This window comes from Penicillium chrysogenum, assembly GCF_028827035.1.
Source record: "Penicillium chrysogenum strain IBT 35668 chromosome Unknown utg000001l_segment0_segment0, whole genome shotgun sequence".
Lineage (NCBI taxonomy): Eukaryota > Fungi > Ascomycota > Eurotiomycetes > Eurotiales > Aspergillaceae > Penicillium > Penicillium chrysogenum.
Genome location: NW_026622749.1, coordinates 8,649,870 through 8,672,208, shown reverse-complemented (window position 1 = coordinate 8,672,208; position 22,339 = coordinate 8,649,870). Strand labels below are relative to the sequence as shown.

Genomic DNA, 22,339 nt, shown 5'->3' with positions numbered 1-22,339 from the left:
AGCGCCAAGGGACCGGGCCCGGACAGATTCTCAGATTATTAAGGCGGGCATGTGCGAACCTTAGCTTCCAAGGTTGCCAGCTTCCTCGACTTTTTCCCACCTCTCTCTTTGCTTTTTCTGACCTCCAATCCCATTCGCCAATGGCTCTTGTCTTGTAACTCTTCACCTTTCATTCTTTGCCATGGCGCCTGACGCAGAGAATTCTCCTCTGCTGCCGCAGCATCAGGATTCGGCCTCCAATACGTCACCACGAGCAAACCGGGCGCCGCGGTCGGTATCCTTCAATCCGCTCGCACAAATCAGCACCTATGGCAGCACCGCCTCTACCTCCGATCCTACATTCCGACCCTTGCAAGCAGGTTCACCTCCTGTGCAGAATGTCAACGCCCAGGGTGGCCAGCCCCGTCCCGGCAGCCAGCCTATGCTCTCAGCATTGAACAGCAAACTTCGTCGTCGCAATAGTCATGGTGCTCCTTTCAACCCTATATCGAATCCACCACATGCGGCATCTAAGATTGGCCCGCAACGAACAACCAAAAAAGCACAAAAACTAAAACTGCTGCCGGACCCTGTGACGGAAGAGGAAGAAGGGTCCGATGGAGATTTCCCCCGGGATGTCTATTCACAAATCACTCGCATCAAGGACCCCGCCGCACGAAGCCATGCTGCACGACTGGGCAAAGCCGACCGAGATCGCATACCTCGAGTGACAGCTTACTGTACGGCCAATTCGTATCGACTCGAAGGCGTTATCAAGTTCCTCAAGTCACGGAGCAAGACTCGCGGAGCCAACCCCAAGCTGTATGATGAATGCGTGTACTCTCCTTTTGATTACCAGTATGAAGAAAAGCAGAACGCGCGGTTATTTCAAGATCCAAATGGCAATGCACACCATGAGAGGCGACCAAGTGAAAGAAGATACTCGGATAGTGCGGTGGAGGTTGAAGACAATAAGAAGACCAGAAGAGAGGACTTGATCGATCTGCACGACGAGCGCAGTCATTCAAATGATAACGAGCAAGTAGTCGTCAAAGACACTCCTGATATTGACACTACAATCCACACACCTGAGGTATTCCTCTTCGACTATGGAACAGTCGTAATATGGGGGATGACGCCCGCACAGGAATCAAGATTCTTATCCGATATCTCGAAATTTGCGACCTCTATATTGAGCCCTGATGACACGCAAATCGAGAACTTCAATTTCTACTATGCGCGCGAGTACCAGGCTAGGATCTACAACGACTTCATCTCTCTTCGCGATCCGCGCAACAACATGGTTAAGCTGGCGATCTCTCATGCTCTGGCCCAATCGGTGAAGACTTCACTTTTCGAAGATCTCGTGTCAGAAACAATCACCGACACTGCACCGCTACCCGCCCAGATTGCGCAAACTGGTAGTGTCAATCTCACCCGTAGGCAAATCAATATGCAGATTGGAGAGCTTTTCATTCTTCGCATCAATATTCACTTGCAAGGGTCTGTCCTCGATAGCCCCGAACTCTTCTGGGCAGAGCCGCAGTTGGAACCTGTCTACCAGGCAGTCCGAAGCTACCTGGAAATGGATCAGCGTGTCAGTTTGCTGACCGAACGGTTGGATGTCATTGCGGATCTTCTTGCGGTCTTGAAGGACCAATTGACACATCGCCATGGCGAGTATCTCGAATGGATTGGTAAGTCCCCGCAGTTATGATTTCTAACGAGCACCCATCTAACGAATATCAGTCATTGTCTTGATTGCTGCAGAGATTCTCGTGGCCGCAATTAATATTGTCGTCGATCTCTATGCTGGAGTAGACTAGAGTGACATATAATGTACTCATCAGCCAGTCCGCACTCGTCTCGACCAATCAATTGTGCTGCAAATACTAGTCTTTCATGCTATGTATTACCATCATATGGCTTATGTGCCTTGTCATACAATCCGTTCTGATTCTACATGGACAATTGCACAAGGAACACTGCACACCTAGCAGGACTCCCCAGACGACATCCCAGCCGCATAGGGTCCCAACCTCACCCACTCACCACGTCTAATCTTCCTATGTGACCATCAACTTCTGCTTTCTGTATCATCTTCCAAAACTTGTTATGTCTTCACCTGTACATGACAGAAGACATTCATACCCAGATAATCATATCCCATTCTTGTTTCCAATAGTGTGCTGTCTTTTCCTTCACTGGCTTTGGAGTTGACGAGGGTCTTTTTCCAGGAAGAAAACGGCGTTGTGGATCTGTACAGATGGTGTGAATCAAATCAAACTGCTATCGGCCTTTGCGGAATAACTCGCAGGCGCTTTCTTTCAAATGGAACCAAGTATTCGTAGTCCGTATGCCCTATCAACCCAGAATAGTGCTATGAGGCGTCCCAAATATCTAATAGAGGCTAACACCAAAATAAAGCGGCGTTGAACTGTGCTGTAAAACCCGTGGATGCCTTGTAGATGCCCCGAAACCTACAAACATCCAGCTTTTCCACGGTCATCAGGCATCCTATTTCCCTTCGTCTGCTTCCAATCTACCGACTAATAGGTAACTATAACCGAGTTTACACGAGCGACATTGAAAAGCTACAGGGAGGAGCCAGTTGCTTCAACCATGCTTTCAGCATAAGATTCCCAGACAGATTTCATATAAGACATAGACGCCAGTAGACCGTAGAGTAGCGGATAGGCCCAGTTAAGGCCCATCAGAAGTAACAAGAATAAAAAGCCTGAAAACAAAGTAGACCAGGCACTACATCCGAACCCGATGCATAAAACCCCCGAAAAAATTAAAACGAACAGAAAAGCAGAGTCCCAGCCACGACTCTGCAAAGCCCAAAAAGTAAAGAAAAAAGAGAGATGCGACGAAACATAAGCCACTAAGTCTGCTCGACCTTAGCCTCCTTAACCTCCTCCTTATCCACATCCATCGGCGTAGTCCCAGACTCAGGACCAGCCTCAGCAGCAGCAGGAGTCTGGTCAGCAGAGCCACCACTACCCGTCTGCACACGGAAGGAGTGAGTAAGAGACTCCTGGGTCGGAGCCGGGGCAAGGCGGGGCAAGGCAGCAGCAGCCGGATCTGCAGATTCCGGGTGTGCATCTTGAGCAGGGAGATCATCATCCGGCCCATCGATGCCGGGGGCGTTGGACTTGCGGGAGCGCTTAACTCGTAGCGGACGTTCCTCAGGCTATACAATATAAAAAACAAAACACGTTAGCTTGGACCATGAAGACAAACAGACCAATTGAGAGAGAGGGGTGGATAGTATAAGTTGGGCAGTAAAGGTCCGGTCCATGTAAGATGATGAATTGTATAGACACGTACTGTGCGCGGCTGCTCGTCGGAGCTACCCTCTGTATCGTCTTCCAGATGCAAACCAGGTCCACCCTGTGCAGGATTCATCATGGCCGCGGCGCGGGCACGCAGTTCCGGGTTTGCGGCGCCAGTCTTTGCTTCGTCGGCCATGCCGGTGACCTTTGTCAGACGCTCGAGAAGCATGCAGGTCTCCAGACGCATTTTCTGGATATATTGGGACCCGCGGCGGTTGCGGGTGCGCATGATTTCATTTTCGGCCTCGACTTCTGCGAGGCGCTTCTTCAGCGCTATGCACTTGCGCTTGTAGGCGATCTCCACGCTGGGGGGATTGGCTGGTGGGATGGAGGAGGGTTGGCGGGAGGTTTCCATTTTGGTGGTGAAGAGGGGAATGTGGGTATTGGCGTGTGAAGTCGGACACAGCGGTCTTTAATTAGGGTCCTCGGTCGGAGCTGACTCGAAGCACGATGCGAAGGGGGTGATGTGGAATATAGAGGAAGAGGAAGAAGAAGAAGGAGTAAAGGATCGGATTTCAGGCAGTGGGATATATTATATTGAGCCTTGATGAATTGTTGATTGTTTGTTTGTGGCGAGGGTGAGTCGATTGACTGAAATGGTGACCCTATTGAGAAGTGCCAAACGTCGTCGGCAACAATGCGATGACCTCCAACATTATTCTGCCCCGATATCAAAGGCGGTCTACACAATATTGTTTTACAAAATGTTTATTCATCTAACTCCTTGCTATATACAATTACTCTAGAAAAAGAACAAGAAACCCCAAGAACCATGGCTATTTAGTGACCTCCAGTGGTGGGAAGACCAAGGAACACCTTGAAGGAGTCATAACTGCAGAAAGTTAGCATCGCTGTCGACGCAAATCGGGACAGAGCAAACACTTACATGAGCCATTGGAAACCGGTCAAAGTGCCGAGCATCACAATACGGACAGGCAGACCATTCCATAGGCCAGAGAAGCCAATATTCCCGTATATCCGGGATACAGCCGTCATTGCACCTTCACCGGCTACAAGCGGGCGGTTAGCATACATCGAGACTGCAGCAGAAAGAAAGAAAAAACCCACCTTTCCGATCAGCATTCAATTTGCTGACCATGACATCTGCTGGATGGCTAACAATAGCACAGAAGATTCCTGCAATATAACCACCCAAGAAGCTAACACCAGTCTGCGTCAATTGGCCATACTCCTCCTTGGGTTTGCCCATAGTGCGGTAGATGACCTTGACCGTCTCCTCGAATGTGGCAAACTTCGTCATAGTATAAGGGATCTGTCTGGCCCATAGAGGGTACAATCCCTTATACAGGCCACCAAAGCCCTCCTTGGCAACGATCTTGCCCCAGCCCTCGCGCATCGTGGAAGCATATGGCGGCAGCGTGGTTTGCATGCGGACCTTGATAGCCTCCATAGGACACAATGCAATATCAGCAAAGAACTCGGCAGAGGCACTAGCGCCGAGGAAGACGAGGGTGCGGTTGGTGTCTGGGAACATCTGGTTTCCGTACAAGTTCTTGAAGTACTCGTACAGACCATACTTTCCAGCACCCTGGAAGGAGTAGCCCAGGAACGTGGGCGACCAGCCGAAGAAGACGCCGCGCAGGCCTTCTTTGGAGAAAATTGTTCGCCATGCTTGGATGTTGGAGGAGTATATCTTTGGATCAACTTGCCGGCGGCATTTTACGAGGTCGAGAGGCGTGACGGCTGTATGGGTTGGTCCTGTGTGGAATTGGGTGTCAATTGGGTGCGTTAGTTGTATATTGGAGGGGTCTCACATACCACAAGCTAGAGAAATATATTGTTAGCGCGTGCTTGAGATGGGGGGCCTTGGACATACCAATGATTCCTCCGACACCACAACTGAGGAAGTACTTGAGGGAATTGGGTTCGATCTTCCCAAGGGGGAGCCTGCGTTCTTGGGTAGCCATGGTTATAGGTTTAAGATTGTAAATATTTGCAGGAGAGAGTTACCAGAACAATAAAAGGATAAAAGGTATACAATTAATCCAATCATCCAAGAATTGTACCTTGGAAGAGTTGGAGAACTATGTCGTCAGTGATCGGCCTGATCTCCGCACTTCTTGAACCTTTGGACCATCCATGGATACTATCTTCAAATGTTCCTATAGTTTACACTGTTATTGATTTAATTCGTCTACTTTTACTATGTTAAATTCATTCCCTACATATTCTTTTATCCTCGTACATCACCTGGGATTCATTTGAAGTATTCACCATGATCCAATATCGATGACGTCAATGATATCCGGCCCGGTACTACAGTAGTACTTCGTATACAAAAGCCGACTTAGCCGGAGTTCTGCATAAATAATACATAGAGAGCTCTACAAAATTATGAAACTGCGTTTATCAATGCTTACAACTGACCTGAGAGCTGCAATATTTGGCTTGAGGCATACAGCACCTGGAATACCGACCTCTTAGCATCGCAATGGTTTACGTACGATAGATAGCTTGGAAGTCTTCAGTTAGGACAATGCATTATAGTCATCTCCAAAGAACTTCCTTATAAAGAGAAACTGCAAGTAGGAGACCAAGAAAGCGACAGATATAGCTAGATCTCAGGGAAACAGGTCCAAGGCCTGGTAATCTCGTTCCTTTTCGTGAAGACCCAGAGATAGATGGCCTTTTATAAGATGACGGAGTATGGCTGTGGAATAGGTAAAAGGCAAGGGAAAGGTTTTACGTCAGAACCAATATCAATATAGAACCCTTCCTGGATTAACTGCGTCAATAACTACATGACTATGTAGTTGAGGTTATCCATACATTTCGTATAGATGCCGTGTTTATCAGGCTTCTACAGACATTTAGCTCTGTGAAGACCGTCTCTCTCTCTGGGTCTCATAGGTTCAAAACACTACATATGCATTTGTATATATAAATCTTAGAGTTCTTTTCATGGTATATCTTTCCGATTGTGGGAGCTGAGAAGTGTTGCACGCTTTTGGTTTTTTACATCGTGTTTGAACGTGTATCACTTTTATTGCTCCTTTGTTGACAACGCGTTTTCATCTCCTGAAAACTCCATTTTTACTGCTTCCGTCTGAATTCCCATCAATCGCCAAGTTATCACTATACGAACCCGGAGGACATGGGTCGCAAAGAGAGCATCTTTGAGAACCACCTCGCCGAAGCAATACTCAAAAGTTCCGACAGTTCTGAACTCTCCAGTCCAAATTATCCCGGTTCCCTGCAAGGCTCCGAATATGATAGCAGTGACGATGATGCGGGTGATTATCCATACCGGAACGACGGAGAAGACGGGACTCAGGTCGTGATAACGCGTACGAACCCTTCCGCGAAGAAAGACCCTGGCCCGTCAGTCCGAGTCCGTACGGCCGCGGAACTCGATGCCGTCATCAAAGCACAAGTCGAGGACGGTGAGTATCACATTCATTCTTTTTTCTTCTCTAAAGCACTTGCATTCGCTAACCGGCTTGTTACAAAAGCTTCCTTCCCCGGCCTAGACACTACAGGATTGCCCCTTTTGCGCAATTTCCTAACGGCGTTCGAACAGAAAATCCGCAATTTACTCCCGCAGCGAACCGAACTGGATTGGAAAAAAGGTGTACGTAGGCCAGTAAGGTCCGCGGTGGCTCGGCGTGCAGCACATGGACAGCTGTGTGGTGTTTCAGCTCCAGCGGATCAGAAATGTACGGCGTGCGCCCAAGGCAGGGGCACGTTCGAGCATTGTCGGATCGTTTTTGTGGACAACGAGGCTCAATGGATGCGGTCTTGTGCCTCCTGCGCCTTTTCGGGAACAGGCCATAAATGTTCTTTTCGTAGGTCGTCCCCTACACCGTGGACAAATTACGGTAAAACTGACGTACGAACAGGTTCTGAACAATCTGGGGATGTGCCCTCGTGGGTTATCGCGGCCGTGGCTGAACGTCGGCCCTCGAGTCCATTGCCTCAAAAACGCTATGCTGGGAAAGATGCAGCTGCCACCGGCAAGCCGGCAAAATTAACTAGTAGTCGGAAGCGTTCTGCGGCTGTGGCCAACTTGAACACCGAACAAGTTGATCAAGCGCCCGAGCTCGCAGCACACGAATACACACCCTCTCGACATGAGATACCGTCCTCACCAATTCAACCTGCCAAAGAAACTCCGCGCGTGCGCGAAGCCGCCGTCTTGAAGAGGACACCCGTTGCAGACAAAGAGCAACCTGCCAAGCGCCGCAAGTCAGAGGCTGGTCCCGCAAATGCCAGCGAGGGTACCACTAAGGATGAACCTAAGCGCCGCAAATCGGAGGTTGTCCCTGCAAAGGCCAGTGAGGGTACCGCTAAGGATGAACCTCCAAAACTCAAGAACGGAGGGCTCCCATTCAACGCGACCTGGTACAACTCGCCTCTTGAAGATCCGAAAGTGTATAGCATGAAGGATAAAGACTATGCCCTTGATACCTACAACGATCTTGCAGACCTCATCGCGCGCGTCACGGAGGATCACGGTCGTATGAAGGCAGCGCTTCTCAAGAAAGGATTCTTGCTGGAGTCGGATGAGGAGTCAGAAGAGGAGAACGTGTTTGCTGTGGATTGAACGCACTCGGAAGGGTTTAATCTTCTTTTCAGACAACATGATACGGCTTCCCTCCTTGGCGGACCGATCCATTTGGCTTCCAAAAGATGTTGTTAGGTAGAATAGCTAAGATTTCTTTTTGTATGTCTTTTCAGGATATCTTTTCTCCCATGTCAGCGTTATAGCCAGAAGTATGAGAATCAACAGCTGCAGAATATAACTATCCAGCATAGCCCTCAGATCCCGCGCAATGAGAACTCCAAACCCATGCATCAAGTTTGGTTACCAAGATTGCACGCACCGCGTGGTAAGTTTCGACCAAGAATTTCATCTTGAGTGTCATGTCGCTCTCCGCGGATACGCTCCGCCTCACGATCAAGAACCAAAGCCAATTTAATGCCGAGCGTCGATCCAACACGAGACAGCACTGTGCGAATCAACTCCACCTGCGACGGAGTCGGCATGCCGGAGGAGAGAATATACCAGAGGGGCCAGAGCAAGCCGTAGCCTTGTGCAGCGCGCATTTGCCACGCGCCATCTGATTTAGTCGGGCGGCCGAGGGAGTCGACGTCAGAGAGTGCGAAGGGGATGCTGCGACAGACGTCTGTGGTCATTTCGCGAATGATAGCTCTCAGGGCTGGCTCGTCGAGAACGGACTCGGACTCGGGCTCAGAACTGCTGGTATCCTCGGGACTGGAGAATTGCTTGTTGGCCGCTTTGATGGAGACAAGTGTGCTATTTAGGCCGAGGAGAAGCTGTTGTATCATCACGCGCACTGCGCGGTAGTAGTTCCAGACCACGGCGTTGTGGATGCGGTTGTAGGTTAGAAGGGGCTGGCCCTGTGCTGAGTAGACGACTAGTGGGAGCCAGCGGTCTGGGAGGGTTTGTGTCCACTGGGAGAGTTCGATGTCGTACTCGCGGCCGGACGCGATCCATGATTCGACGGCTGCTTGGTCTGGGGGCTTTGGTGGAAATCTAATATGCACGAATAACTGGCAGAGCTTTGACGCAGTGAGCATGAGCCGCTCGACTGGTAGGTTGATGTCTAGCATGCCGAGGACCCATTCGTTATCGAAGCGGGGCTTGTCTCCCAGTGCGAGGATTTCAACATACTATACAACGGTCAGTCTCGGATCTAGACTCAATCATAGAGGCCCGGTCCCGATTTCAGAACCGTACGACAGACCTACCGTGTGGGTATAAGCAAAAGTAAGCATATCTCGACCACGTTGATGACCAATCAGTGTATTTCCGCGGAGCTTCGTCAAGAACTCAAACCCGGCTGTATGCGAGCTGAACAATCCATTCCGTTCGCCCGAGATATCCTCATACAGTGAAAGCAAAACAACCGAAGCAAACGTTTCATCCTTAACCGCATTAGCCGGCGACGCTAACGCTTCCTGCAAACCACGCAAGGCCCGCCCATAGCCTTGCCGCGCCTTGTTCATGAGAGGCGGGGCATTTTTAGCACTAGCGAGGGTCATCAGGGCCGTAGCCTCAACCGCCCACCGCAAACAGGAAGACGGCGATTCGCTCTGGCGCCCGAGCTCGCGCGCATACAGTGGGGGCAGATAGTCGAGATGTCCGCCTTCCTCGGCATCGGCTTTGATGGTGTACTGGTCGAAGAAGTAGCACAGTGCTCTTTGTTCCCAGCTGGAGTCAGCGGGCGAGTATAATGTCAAAGTAGCCTTGCCATGGTGCCTCCCATGCGGGCTTGCGCGTCGGCGGCGCGAGACGGCTGATATAGATGAGTCCGAGGTTGAGGAGCTGCCTTGCGTAGAGGTATTGCTGCGAGTATTTAAGTTGGCACTGCTTTTCATGAGCCGCTCGACCTTCCTGGTCTCGTTGCGGAAGACAGCATCCGGCCGGTACCCTGGACATGGGCGGCCATAGATAATGCAGTTCCGGCACTCCGGGTGTGCTTCATCGCACTTGAAGGGACGATATTTAGCATTTGGATTTCAATGTATGCAAATAAGACTGCATAGTATAAACACAATACAGGTTCATTGGCGGGGTAAATCGAAAAAAATGTTGAAGCCCGGGACATACCTTTATCTTCCGCTTGCGACACAGGTAACATCCGGTACTGGGCTTGCCCCCATACACCATTGTTCACCCGCGGGCAGTCGTCTGAGGAACCTCTAATTCTTGCGAATTCTTTGATAGAAACTGCGAAGGGGGCTTCGAGTTACAGATCAGGTCGGACTCGACCTGGGTTCCACAAAGGTCAAGGACGGCCGTGTGTCATCGGCTGTAACTGGATCAACTCGGCTGCCTAGTCCGAGCAAAGCAAATACACATCTTAAAGGATGTGCGGATGGCTTTTCTAGAGCAACGGTGTCGTGTGTTTCAGTGACTAACGCTCGTGTTAAGGTCTAAGAGCCGTTAAATTCAACCCGCGACATTTCCCAGAGGACCAGCTCGGAACCCGCGGACCCCGGGGCCGAGTAACCCGCTTAGTCATGAGCCAGGTGGTCTGCCCAGTGACCAGGAGGTCAAAAGTGACGAGTTGGACGTTTGGGAATGTAAATGATATAGATTCATCGGACTAGATGTTGTATATATAAATCACATTCCAGGTGTTTCCAAAAAAGAAAGGTATCATATGCTCAACCACCAACCACTCCGAAATGGCCGATATAGAATAAAAACAAAAGAAAGATCTCACAACTCCAGTATGGCAACTTCAGCAGTCTGGACAGAGAACCACGACAGTAACCAAACAGATTTGCAACACCAAATATGCAGCCGCTTGGTGCTCTAGAAACACCTAGGTAGGAATGCCGGCAGTTCATTCTGAAGACAAAGCACCCACTGTTGACCAAAAAAAAAAAAAAAAACACACCGCGCTCAAAAAGATGAAGATAAATATGACAAAATAAATGGATATGCATAATCGTTAGATGGCAGGATATCAAAACACATTTGGGTCAGATCAGACAAGATCAGACCAGTCAATGCTAAAAGATTAGGAGGGCGCGTCTGGCATAAGAGCATCACTATCCGTGCTTGATGGTATCGGTGGTGGAGGGACGGAGCAGAGGGTTCGACGTCGAGTTGGAACGGCCAATTCCCGATCATCAACAGAGCTTATGCCTGGGGTGCTTAAAGCACTCTCAATGGCTGTATCATCGTGGTCTTCTGGTGGTGGAGAGAAAGACCAGACCTGCGATATATATTAGAAAACATATTCCCATAAAACGGGACGTCACGTACCTCCATAACCGTCCGCCCAGATCGGCTTGCCATAATTACTGCTTTTTCATCCTCAAAAGCAACCCTCCAAACCGCCTCGGCCGGAGTAGAAAGCTCCCGCAACAGCTGGCCAGTCTGTAGGTTCCAAACCTTGACACGGCCATCGCTGCCACCACTGACAATGCGGGTCTTATCAAACTGAAGACTGGTAACGCTGTTATCGTGGGCGGCGAGACGGTGGATCGGCGCCATCTTGGTTAACGACCAAACGCGAACAGAGCCATCGGAGCCACCTGTCACTAGCGTGTCGTCCCGCATCTGTAGTTGACCAACCAAAGACGTATGACCTTGCAGAATAGCGTGGCACTGCCCAGAGTGCGGGTCCCAGATGCGGACGCTAGTATCCAAACTTCCCGTGGCGATTCGCCGGCCGTCGAAGGCAATAGCGTAGATCTGACTGAAATGTCCTGAAAGGGTGCGAAGACAGCGTCCTTGGGAGATGCTCCATATCCGCGCCGTCGTATCATAGCTACCTGACACCACTAGATCACCATGAATAGCCAGACACCGCACGCTGGCTTGGTGTCCGACGAGGACGTTCCGACATGTCCCTGTAGCCAGATCCCATATCCGAAGGGTGGTGTCTCTGGATCCTGAGATGGCTGTATTCCTATCCGACATCTTCAAACAACGGACGGTTGATGTGTGGCCCCGAAGGAGATGGATCCCCGCCCTGTCATGCGTTAGTTCTCATTATTGTAAGCGGTGGGGGTCCTGTCCTACCCAGTAGCCATGTTCCAGACTCGAACTTCGCGGTCGCAGCCTCCGCTGACCAAAATGTCATCCCACGGGACCATCGCCCATACTCCCATTACATGGCCTTGAAGCGTCTTCTGGTTGTCACCGTTGGTATCATAGACGTGGATCTTCGCGTTATCCAACGCAACGACAATGTACTTCGGAGTTAGGTGAAGACTTGTAACCACACCCTGGTCAGGGGTGATATGGCGCTGGGTGCAGCGACCGCCTTTATTCCACGCCGACTCAACCATGTATTTCTGCTTGAACTGTGAACGATAGGAGACAGGCCGGGTCCGGCGTCTTCGGTTAAAGCTTGTCGGAGGCAACCATTCTCCGGAAAGCGTGCGGGGAAGGTCCGGTGCGCTCTCGGTGGGGTGACCATTTGATGCGGTCAAGCGACGCTGCAACCCGCCGAAGGTGCGTGCGCCGGAAGCCGAGTCCACGGGATGCGCGGTGAAAGGGTCGACGAGGTCCCCTTCATCTTCCAGCACCCGCCGCACCGAGTATGCATGTTTCTCGCATAGGTTTTTCCAAGTGATATCATCGTTTAGTAGTTCTCGCCAACGCCGTGATACTTGTGAAGCTCGGGCGAGAGTCTTGGGGTCGTCGATAAAGGAGAGAACCTATGCAGACCCAGCATTAGCATTGAAGAATTAAAACAGACTCGGCCAAACGGCTCACTCTTAAGCATAGCTCATTAGGAAAGACCTGGAATGGGTCTTTCCTTAGTCGAGGACCAACATAACTCGACACAAAGCTTAGCTGCTGGCTGTCGCATACGTCCAGAATACCCTCCAGGAGTTTCTGTTTTCGGGCGTTGGATAGAGTTGTGAAGTGAATGCGGAGGTTTAACAAAAAGCTAGTCTCTTCATCGTCGGTCGAGTGCCAAGTTGGTGGTCGTTGATGGGGGGTAGGACTGGGCGCGGGTGTCGGGGGTGATGCGGGCGCTGAAGGAAGTAGGTTGGCGGGTAAGGAAGTGACAGTTGTCTTGGTGCTGAGTGATCTGGATGGGGTACTGGTAAAACTAGTGACTGATTCGTGGGACGGTTGGTTATGAGGGTCCAACTGGTCTGATGTGTGCGCATTCGACCCATCTCCCATGTCGCTGAATGATGCCCGATGGGAGTCCATGGCCGCAGAACAGGGGGAGACCGCCACTATCGAGTATGATCCTCCCACTTGTCCTGTTTCTATTTATTGGTTTGACGCACTGAACCTCCTAGCGGTCAGGCATATAGTTATGAGCGAGTCGGGAGTCGGGAGTATGAGGTTCGGGGGTATGAGGAGATGCTGGCCGAGGGAAGGAGGGAGGTGAGACCAGTAATCCTCCGAATGTGTCGAGGCCGCCCAGTTTTCTTTTTCTTCTTTTCTCTTTTTTTTTTTTTTTCGAATATATCACTTTTCCGTTTTCTTTCATTCAATCAGAGTTCGAAGTCAACTTCCAATGAAAAAAAAAGGCGATCAGGAAAAGGGACATTTGAAGCGGAGGTGTCGTGATTCTGACAAAGCATGGCCGGGGACTAATCAGATGAGAATTGTATGGATCTTATGCATCCGGCACTGATCATCTCTTTTCTCCGCATCTTTTTTGCCTTATGATTTGCCTGATATTTCCTTTTGGAAGTTCATGGCAAAAGAGGCAACACGGACGCGTCGAGTACGTAAACTCGAAGGTGGTTTGGCCCAAGGCCAAGTCATTGATCTCCAGGGCTGGATATTGCGAACTTTAAAGGCAACCTGATACCTATACACGATGCTCACGATACTCACCAATACTCATGAAAATATAGACCCAAGGCTTTGGATTGGCATGTGGCTATCGGAATTGGACCATGGAACTCGTGAACAACTCCGGGATGATTCAGACTGACGAAACTGACGAATTTTGTCATCACCGACATTATGAAAAGATAAAATACCCCCGGGGAAGGTGAAGCATCGGGGACCTGTCAGGCTTTAAATAGGGCAGAGTGACGCTACGTAGATGTGATCGTGAGATATCATGCAATTATGACCGATATAACACCCAGCAGTTATACAAGGAAATCTATTCAAACACATCCTCCCTTATCTCAATTTATCTCAGCTAGAGTAACCCATCTCCCAAATGTATTTTGCAATGGGTATAAGCCCTCCAGAATCTAGGTGAAAAGCGAAAATGTAAAAGCACTGTGGCCTATCCCCAAGGAATACATACGGCACTTGCTCAGTGAGCATGTCCAATCTGCAAGAATAGCGGCAAGATCATGCCCAAAACAGATGCGATCAAGTCTCTCATGGACTTGTCCGATCCATTCTGGTCTCGGTCGCCATATCCGTTGATAGGAAGTTCGCGCGGGGATGAGCCCGGGCCGTTTTCCTGCATGGTGTGCATCGCAACATACCTATACAGATTAATATAAAGTAATGTACTCTGGGCGAAAGAAGACTCACAAGAAGGTACCCCCAGAGAAAAGCAGTAGCATTCCAGTGCGCCAGTGAGTTCCTGCCTCATCAGCCCCGGAAGATCCCGTCATCTGCACAAAGAGGAAAGTGGCCAAGGCACCGAAAGGGGCTGCAAGACTGAATACCAGCAAATGAGCTCTAGCGGTGCGACTTGATAACCCTTGCTTGAGCAGGACGGATGTCAATCCGAAAGATGCCGGGGCCTTATGCACCATGATCGCCAAGAAGATAATAAAACTGAGCCCGGCATCCGAGCTGGAAGCGCCTAGAGCAATACCATCAGCCGCGGCGTGGATCACTAGGCCGGTCGTGGTCGCGAAGCTGTGGCCACGTCTGGATGCATGGTTCGCATCAAGCAACCCACCCTCGCGCGACGGGGAGGAACCCCGCCGCAACCCCGATCCAAGGTTATCCAAAGAGATATGGTAAGGGGTCCGCTCGCTCTTAGACGGCGCTGCGAATTCGGGCAGTTTATCGACGAGGTACATCAAGATGAAACCACTGACGAGGGCGACTCCGACCCACGCATGCGGCGAACTCTCCTCCTCTCCGTGAATTGTGTCCTTGCCCGTTGTTTCATCTGTCGAATCCTCCTTTCGCACATAAAGTGTTGGCGACTCGGAAAGTTGGTCTCTTTCCAGAATGAGACCTGGGACAGGGGTATCGGACGGGAGGTTCGAGGCACTGTCTCCGTTGGGGACAGACGTGGCTGCCACGGCGGGGGCCTGGTGCTGCCATTCAATAGCGGTAGCCCGCGTATTGTGTTGCTTGTGAGTGAGGGAGTTGGAGCTGTAGAGGGTTTCAATGCCCTCGGGTATAATGACGATCAACGACGTCCCCACCAGAACGCCCATACCAATGGACGATATTAAGCGGAGTTGAGAGGGGGACAGTGTAAAAGCCAGAGGTAATGAGCCGACGACAAAGGATCTGCCAATAATTTGGAGCATTAGCTTGCAATTGAACCTTAGGTTTCCAGCCTTGGAAGCACAGGTAGCTCACGTAATTGCCATCACGATGCTCAGGGCGAGCAAGGTGAATAGTCCCTCCATGATGATCTCGCAGTTCACTCTATAGACTTTCTATCATGGTGAGGGGAATTGAAGAGAGGGTCCAGAAAGAGTCTGGAGAGAGAGTGCGGTTGCGTAAGAGGCCAAGGTGTTGGAAGGATCCAGGTCGGGGGACCCACGTAGTTCAGGTACCGCTTTCAAAACATACCAGGGGGAAGTATGCATCAAGTAGGGACAACATATGGAATATTTGGAAAAGGGATATTTCATTCGATAAGGCCCTTGAAAGGCGTATAAGGCTTAAGGCTGATTTTCTAGAACATGTTGCCAATGTTAAACATTATATCTATCCAGCCACATCTGGCCTTACCGGACTATAACCGGGCCGACTGCAACCATTCCAGATGTCTTGCTTTGGATCCTGCATCTGTTCCACTTTTATTTGTCTATATACCAATTTATGTCTGTAGCAAGGAATCATCGGGTGCTATGATTCAACAGTATGAATTGGTAAAGCTAATGCAAGCCACCGTCACCCACATTGATACTCCATCTTGATGTAAAGAGCAATCATTCAGCCATGCTCCACTAGTATACATACTTGGGTGTGCGACACAGACCACAGGTCGAAGGCTGATCTACCCCGCGATCCTTATCGCATCTGAATCTCCAAGTCACTGCTGCCATGTGCACCCTTAGGCAGTCGGAACCCCAAGTACGGCAAATATCTTCCTGGGTGCCAGTATACGAAAAGGGCAACACACGGATATATACACAGCGCATCAAAGATATACATGGGCCACTCATGAGTACTCACATATCCCTTCGTACCTTCGGTGAATTCTACAAGTCGATAGATAGACCGAACCTGGTAAAAGTCAGCAAGTGAACAGTGGCTGAAGGTGTGGAACTGACAAGAATTAATATCGTGGTGAGATTGACAACTCGCAGTAGAGCAGGCCAGTTATTATCTTTGACAACACCATCAATGATGTACCCCTTCTCTCCAACTTTCTCATATCGCTCACTCAGAGACCTAGTGAAGCGCTTGGAAGTGAAGTTGAAACGGACAGCTGCGACGGCAAACAATCCAAAGGCAACCAGCTGGATAATGACACCTGCTTGTGCAACGTGTTTCCCCGTGTCGAGCTTGTCTTTCGCATCTTTGTCTGTGGCCTCGACTGAAGATATCATCACCGCACCGCTAAGCTGGAGTAACAGAGCGAAGATATCACACCCAACGAAGATAGGTGTAATGAATCGGGGAGGTATCCAGCACAGCCGAAATGTCCTTGCCTCTTGGGGAACGACGAGGAACAGAATCCGACTAAATATGACATAGCAACACGCTGCCATGAGGACAGGTGCAAGGATGATGAGGGAAAATTGAAGAACATAAACGGGTCTCTCCGATGTGTTTTGGACTGAGGCGCATCGGGCAATGTAGCCAATTGCTTCCACTGCGTTATGGGTTAGCTTGAGTGAATATGTCAGACAGACTGAATGCGCACGTACTGGCTGCTGCGAGCACCATAATGCTCCAGACCCAGGCCCGGTGGCGGATCCATTGTATAGCCGTCAACGTAAAAGCAACGGTGTAAAAGACGGCAGCGACAATTGCCACTGCTAGGGAGAGCTTATAAGCATAAAAGGAAGTTTTCATCTCGCTGTCTGTAGCACGTCCAATGAGAGACATTGTAAATGTTTGATCCAGACGTCCACGTCTGGGATGGTTGAAAGTGAAATATCTTCTCAGTGATGTCTCTATTGTTGAAAGAAGGAAAAAGGATGGGAAGATCGAGATGGGAGGTGTGTGACTTTTTAATGAGCCCTAAGTGCTGGACCTCTAACCTTGGTTCACTCTCTTCGCACTCTCTCTACTCCCTCACTTTTAACTCGACAGAAACCAAGGAAGCCGTCCGAAAATTTTCAAATAATTGGCCTCACTTCGTCGAAACGAAGAGAACGAAGAGAATGAAGAGCGATTTGGGCATTCACTGCTTTGTATATATGTTCTAGACTAAACTATGACAGATGCCCAATTAGGAAAGCACGACGCTACATATAAGCCCAAGTTCCAGTTAAGCCCCCTGCATACATACCTGCCTAGGTACATACATGTAGTACATGTCATCGGCGCTTATTTCTCGGGGGATATCCATAGATACATAAGGTTCCATACGGATGATAACCATTAGCACGTATACAGAACAGCCCTGAATGATGCCCTAGAAGCTATCCTGGAGACAATTAACTTTGAGTGGCAGAAAGATCCCTGGGGTACATAGAAGCCATCTGCACATCAGGTTTATGCTTTTAGCCCCTGTTGTAGAGTGATGAGCCCGACATGTCTTCCTTCTATAGTTCATGATCATCCGTCTAGCTATCTATACAAAGACGTCTAGAATGACGTCTAAAATGACACCGGCGTGTTATTTCCCCTATGTTTTATGAATATCCCTTAGTATATCACCTTGAGCCAAATGAATCATTATTAAGGTTCTAACCCCGTCCTCCTTAAGGTCACGGGGCCGAGTTCCTGTCAAAATAAACTCAGATGTTATCGGAAAATCTTCGGTGATTCTTGTCGAATAATCGCTACTAGGACGATTGCATAACTAATTCCCAATGCGTGGTTAACTAGGCACATAGTTGATGAACAGGTACCTGAGCTCCTGCCCCAAACGTATTCAATGAGACATGCAGTGGTTCATCTTTCTTAGCAAGACAAGCTCTCCGGAAATCCATTTGTTCAAGTTAGCGCATAACTGAAACACGAGCTGTTTCAGATTAAGAGCGGAATAGTTCGGTAGAGCTCGAAATTATCCGCTTCATTCCACACAGAATGATATAGTTAACTAGAGGATATTGCTAGGCTGGTCCTCAATCATTTGTCTTCCTGGCTTCAGTATTGTTCTCTTGCATTCCTTTCTCTTGCCAAATTTGTATTCACTTATGTTACCCTTGTCTTCGCAATGTTCGTCTTTCTTTCTTCCGTCATTTCTCTTCTCCCCCTGGTAGCAAGTTTTGTGCACCCTGGTCTCCTCGTCTCCGATAGCGACATCTCTCGCACGCAGAAAAAGATCAAGGCCAATCAGGATCCATGGACTACATCTTGGAATACCCTGACCAATCTCCCATTCTCTGACCCCAGCTACACTCCTTCACCGGCTAGCGCTGTCTATCGGAGCACCTGGGAAGACCACACTGCGAACGCACAGCTTCTCTGGCATGACGTCGCGGCAGCATTCAATCTAGGTCTGCGCTGGAAGATATCCCGAAACACGAGCTGCGCCGATGCTGCTAGCAATATCTTACATGCATGGGCAACCACTCTCATATCAATCGACGGTGGCGACGATAAGTACCTCACAGCTGGCCTGCAGGGGTACGAACTCGCTAACGCAGCCGAACTGCTCCGCGATTACCAGCCCTTCGTGGACAATGTCCTCCCATCTGTCGTGGAAATGGCCAATAATATCTTTATCCCGATGCACTACAGATGGCTGAACCATGAAGAGCCGTCAGAGCATAATGTCCTCCATTTCTTCGCGAACTGGGAGTTGTGCAATGTCGCTTCGGCGATGGCTATGGCCGTCATAACCGATAACCAAACAGTGTGGGATTTCGCCGTGAACTACTTCAAGACCGGCGATGGAACGGGAGCGATCAACAACGCCATCACCAATATCATTGAAGAGCCGGGTACCGGGGCTTTTCTTGGCCAAGGCCAAGAATCTGGTCGTGATCAGGGCCACTCGGCATTGGACATGCAACTTTTCGGTGTTATTGGACAGCAGGCCTGGAACCAAGGAGAGGATTTGTTTGCCTATAACGACAGCCGGATTCTCCGTGGGTAAGTACTATGCAGTCCTTTCCGTCTTACCAATTATTCATGTATCGCCCTAGGATGGAGTACTTCGCGCGATACAACCTTGGAAACGACGTTCCCTTCGTCCCCTACACGAACGGTATAGTCAGTTACACAGAGGTTAGTAGTGCCTCTCGTGGAGCCATTAGACCTACCTGGGAGCTTCTCTACAACCATTATGTCATGATAAAGCGAATGGACGCACCTTGGACCACTCTGTATCTCAACAACACTCTTGATTATTACGGCGGTGCGGAGGGCGGTGCAGGCTCCTGGGGCGAAGGATCTGGCCATTACGATGGGTTGGGCTGGGGATCGTTGCTTTATCACATGGATGAGTCTGATGTGATAGCGCCTTTTCCGTCCAAGTCTGCTTCACCTACAGCAAATCCCACATCAAGTGCGTCCACTACGTTGAACCGGGCTCCTAGTGCAATGACTACGACTCCTGGCGCATCCGACCAAAGTGCGCCTGTTTCGCACTCAACCACCACAAACTTTGCTGCTGTCTCTACTACTCCGGGCACCCAAACATTTGCATCATCAACTATTTCAGACGACAGTAGGACTCCCCCATTTTCTATGAGCAGTACAACTTCAACCAGCGCATCAACAACTTCACCCACTGCCCCACTTGATACGTCGCAGAAATCTCATCATCACCACCACCACCATCATCATTACCACGCAGAGGGTCAGACACATGTTTGCTACAGACAATAGATCTACGCTTAGCTGTCTAAAAGGAAGTTTTCAGCCCCTGACCCTGCCCGAGTTCTTTTATGATGTGTATTTTCTGGCCTAGCTAATCCACACCTTGCCTCATGTATATAATTTCCCCTATACTTGTTAAGCTGGAACCAGATTTCCCACGACTCCGGGGGCCGAAGTCCCGCCTGAGGGCTCCCAATAAGAGCTTACTCAAAATGGCATGGCCACAATCAAAGGCAATGATTAAAATCCTATATATATCTTCTGTTGTACATTGTAGACTAAACCATGAAACAGATACCCAATTAGGAAAGGCCGATGCCAAGCATCTACCAAAGTGGAGAGTCTAGGCCCCCAGCATCGACTCATCTCCCCGGGCTCACCCTCACGAATTCTTTGCCTATCTAGAATTTAATATGAGGCACCCGCAGATACTCAGATACAATGCCATTCTACGGTCGTCCTAGCAAAGGTTGCTGCAGTTGTCGAGAAAGGCGGATAAAGGCAAGTAGCGTGGCCTAACACCGGACCAATTGTAGACTGACATGGTTTAGTGTGATCGGCTTGATCCCGTGTGTTCCCAATGCAGGAGAGCGGGCAAGCCATGTGGCGGCTATCGGGACGTGCCCTCTTTTATGTTCCGCGATGAGAATGACAGGGCGGCCCGACGAAGTGCGGAAGCAAAGGCTAAGACTGAGGCCCGTCGAATATTGGAGGATAGAGCAGCTCTAGAATCTGACGTATCCACCCCCGGCTTGCCAGTCGATCGTTCGCCGTCAGATGCCTTAGTCTGCAGGAGCAGGGACCTATTGATCCCGACTCCAAGAATTACTGCCAGGATGTCCATCCCATTGGATGATCAGGGGTTGAGGTTTTTTGTTGACCGTTTTGTGACACGGTTGGCCACCGGACCAGATGGCTCTCCACATGTAGGTTTTGTGCAGCCGTCTCCTCATGTCGTGGCAGTTACTCTCGACCAGGCGAGTCGAGATGCTGTCGTCTCAGTTGGGCTTGCTGCCTTGTCCAATGTCCGTAACGACAGAGCACTGCGGATAATGTCTCGGGAGAAACATGCCATGGTTATCAAGGCTGTGCGAGAAGTAGTGGAGAACCCCACTCAGGCCAATCCCGACAGAACGCTCCACTTGATCGTCATGCTGAGTCTATACGAGGTAGGCACTTCAAGTTCATGATTTCTGCTTCGCCTTAATACTTGTAACATACTAACCCGCACAGATGGTCAGCTGTACCCCAAACCAGATCGACTCTTGGATAGTGCATATGGATGGGGCGGCTGCCTTACTTACACAATCCTCCTTTTTGCTATCGCTCACGAATTTGGACCACCGGGAGCACTTACAATTTTATTTTGTCGCAATTGTTAAATTTTTCTCCAAAAGAGTTGTCACCCCGGATCTACTGAGCTGGTCTCCTGATCTCATACCCTCTGCGCCACCAGAGATTTTGCCAGGCGTCGATCTTGTTGACATACTGATAAGATTGGCGAAGTTCTATGCATATCTGCATCACAAACAGCCCGACGCCAAAGAAGTAGTGGACTCAGCTCTATTCTTTGAAGATGAACTTCACAAATGGGAAACTCAGCTCCCAACAGACTGGTCCTTTACTGTGACAGAATCCAATACGTGCAAGCATACCTTTCGTGGCCAGTATCATGTCTACAGGGACATGTGGGTTTCGAGAGTTTTCAACCACTACCGCTGGGCACGACTACTGGTTAACGAGACCATCGTATTCCAAATTTCGAAAATGGCACAGCCTACACCAAACGATGTGATTCAACGGCAGCAAGCATTGGACATGATTTCTTGCATGGCAATTGACATATGCGCCGGAGTTGCCAGTCAGGAAGCTATATCCGCGCAAGGAGTTGCCGAAGACCCTTCACATATACCACTGTTGAACGGTACCTTCATGCTGCTTTTCCCATTAGGGGTTGCTGGAGGGGCAGCAGGGACCCCCGATGAAGTTCATGATTGGGTTGTTGGAACGCTTGAGCGAATAGGATGTACGACGGGCATCCGGCGGGCTTTGGAAATGATACCCCAACTGAAGAAATCAGTCGGGAAATGGAGACTAGCTCAGAAGCGGTGGAAGAGCATACATGAGTATAAATAGAAGCTAGACATAAAGACAGCCTGCGAACCTCGTATCTTTAGACTGTGCAACATACGGGGCGCCTTGGTCGTATGTAAATAGGCCCGAATCTAAAAAATATGCAGGCCGTATAATCCGTTTCTTTGGAACCTTTTGTCGAAGTATCGAATCCTTACCTAGGTATGTTGTAGGTACTCGGGCCATAGATCCAGATTAGGTAATACTGATGCGCGCCTGGGCCGGGGCGCGCGTATTCGCGTCTCTCTTTGGACCTCATCTCTTCCATTGTCTTATTTGACATTCAAAAAAACCACATATCCCGTCA

At 49.7% G+C, this 22,339-nt stretch overlaps 9 protein-coding genes across 9 annotated transcripts; 3 read left to right on the top strand and 6 right to left on the bottom strand.

Annotated features, from left to right (window-relative positions):
* Nucleotides 1–181: 181 nt before the first annotated feature.
* N7489_003415 (YagE family protein) lies at nucleotides 182–1,805 on the top strand (the record flags this gene model as incomplete). Its single annotated transcript, XM_056709170.1, has 2 exons — nucleotides 182–1,676; nucleotides 1,729–1,805. 2 exons carry the CDS (start codon nucleotides 182–184, stop codon nucleotides 1,803–1,805), a joined length of 1,572 nt encoding a protein of 523 aa, XP_056573472.1.
* Nucleotides 1,806–2,866: 1,061 nt separating this feature from the next.
* N7489_003414 (uncharacterized protein) lies at nucleotides 2,867–3,672 on the bottom strand (the record flags this gene model as incomplete). Its single annotated transcript, XM_056709169.1, has 2 exons — nucleotides 2,867–3,175; nucleotides 3,313–3,672. The coding sequence occupies 2 exons, from the start codon at nucleotides 3,670–3,672 to the stop codon at nucleotides 2,867–2,869; spliced, it is 669 nt and encodes a 222-aa protein (XP_056573471.1).
* Nucleotides 3,673–4,097: 425 nt separating this feature from the next.
* On the bottom strand, nucleotides 4,098–5,245 carry N7489_003413 (putative mitochondrial phosphate transporter Pic2; the record flags this gene model as incomplete). Its single annotated transcript, XM_056709168.1, has 5 exons — nucleotides 4,098–4,149; nucleotides 4,204–4,327; nucleotides 4,386–5,036; nucleotides 5,097–5,102; nucleotides 5,155–5,245. 5 exons carry the CDS (start codon nucleotides 5,243–5,245, stop codon nucleotides 4,098–4,100), a joined length of 924 nt encoding a protein of 307 aa, XP_056573470.1.
* Nucleotides 5,246–6,432: 1,187 nt separating this feature from the next.
* On the top strand, nucleotides 6,433–7,881 carry N7489_003412 (uncharacterized protein; the record flags this gene model as incomplete). The annotated part of the gene is made up of 2 exons (XM_056709167.1): nucleotides 6,433–6,721; nucleotides 7,178–7,881. The coding sequence occupies 2 exons, from the start codon at nucleotides 6,433–6,435 to the stop codon at nucleotides 7,879–7,881; spliced, it is 993 nt and encodes a 330-aa protein (XP_056573469.1).
* Nucleotides 7,882–8,132: 251 nt separating this feature from the next.
* On the bottom strand, nucleotides 8,133–9,972 carry N7489_003411 (putative C6 transcription factor; the record flags this gene model as incomplete). Its single annotated transcript, XM_056709166.1, has 3 exons — nucleotides 8,133–8,972; nucleotides 9,051–9,791; nucleotides 9,913–9,972. 3 exons carry the CDS (start codon nucleotides 9,970–9,972, stop codon nucleotides 8,133–8,135), a joined length of 1,641 nt encoding a protein of 546 aa, XP_056573468.1.
* An 859-nt stretch (nucleotides 9,973–10,831) lies between these two features.
* N7489_003410 (F-box/WD repeat-containing protein) lies at nucleotides 10,832–12,990 on the bottom strand (the record flags this gene model as incomplete). The annotated part of the gene is made up of 4 exons (XM_056709165.1): nucleotides 10,832–11,029; nucleotides 11,080–11,791; nucleotides 11,842–12,482; nucleotides 12,541–12,990. 4 exons carry the CDS (start codon nucleotides 12,988–12,990, stop codon nucleotides 10,832–10,834), a joined length of 2,001 nt encoding a protein of 666 aa, XP_056573467.1.
* Nucleotides 12,991–13,452: 462 nt separating this feature from the next.
* Nucleotides 13,453–13,760, bottom strand: N7489_003409 (uncharacterized protein; the record flags this gene model as incomplete). Its single annotated transcript, XM_056709164.1, has 2 exons — nucleotides 13,453–13,603; nucleotides 13,630–13,760. The coding sequence occupies 2 exons, from the start codon at nucleotides 13,758–13,760 to the stop codon at nucleotides 13,453–13,455; spliced, it is 282 nt and encodes a 93-aa protein (XP_056573466.1).
* Nucleotides 13,761–14,012: 252 nt separating this feature from the next.
* Nucleotides 14,013–17,010, bottom strand: N7489_003408 (Mn(2+) transporter ATX2; the record flags this gene model as incomplete). The annotated part of the gene is made up of 6 exons (XM_056709163.1): nucleotides 14,013–14,243; nucleotides 14,293–15,234; nucleotides 15,307–15,373; nucleotides 15,993–16,182; nucleotides 16,230–16,774; nucleotides 16,830–17,010. 6 exons carry the CDS (start codon nucleotides 17,008–17,010, stop codon nucleotides 14,066–14,068), a joined length of 2,103 nt encoding a protein of 700 aa, XP_056573465.1. The 3' UTR covers nucleotides 14,013–14,065.
* Nucleotides 17,011–18,289: 1,279 nt separating this feature from the next.
* On the top strand, nucleotides 18,290–22,035 carry N7489_003407 (Chondroitin AC/alginate lyase; the record flags this gene model as incomplete). Its single annotated transcript, XM_056709162.1, has 5 exons — nucleotides 18,290–19,170; nucleotides 19,224–19,747; nucleotides 19,791–19,879; nucleotides 20,451–21,068; nucleotides 21,133–22,035. 5 exons carry the CDS (start codon nucleotides 18,290–18,292, stop codon nucleotides 22,033–22,035), a joined length of 3,015 nt encoding a protein of 1,004 aa, XP_056573464.1.
* Nucleotides 22,036–22,339: the final 304 nt, after the last annotated feature.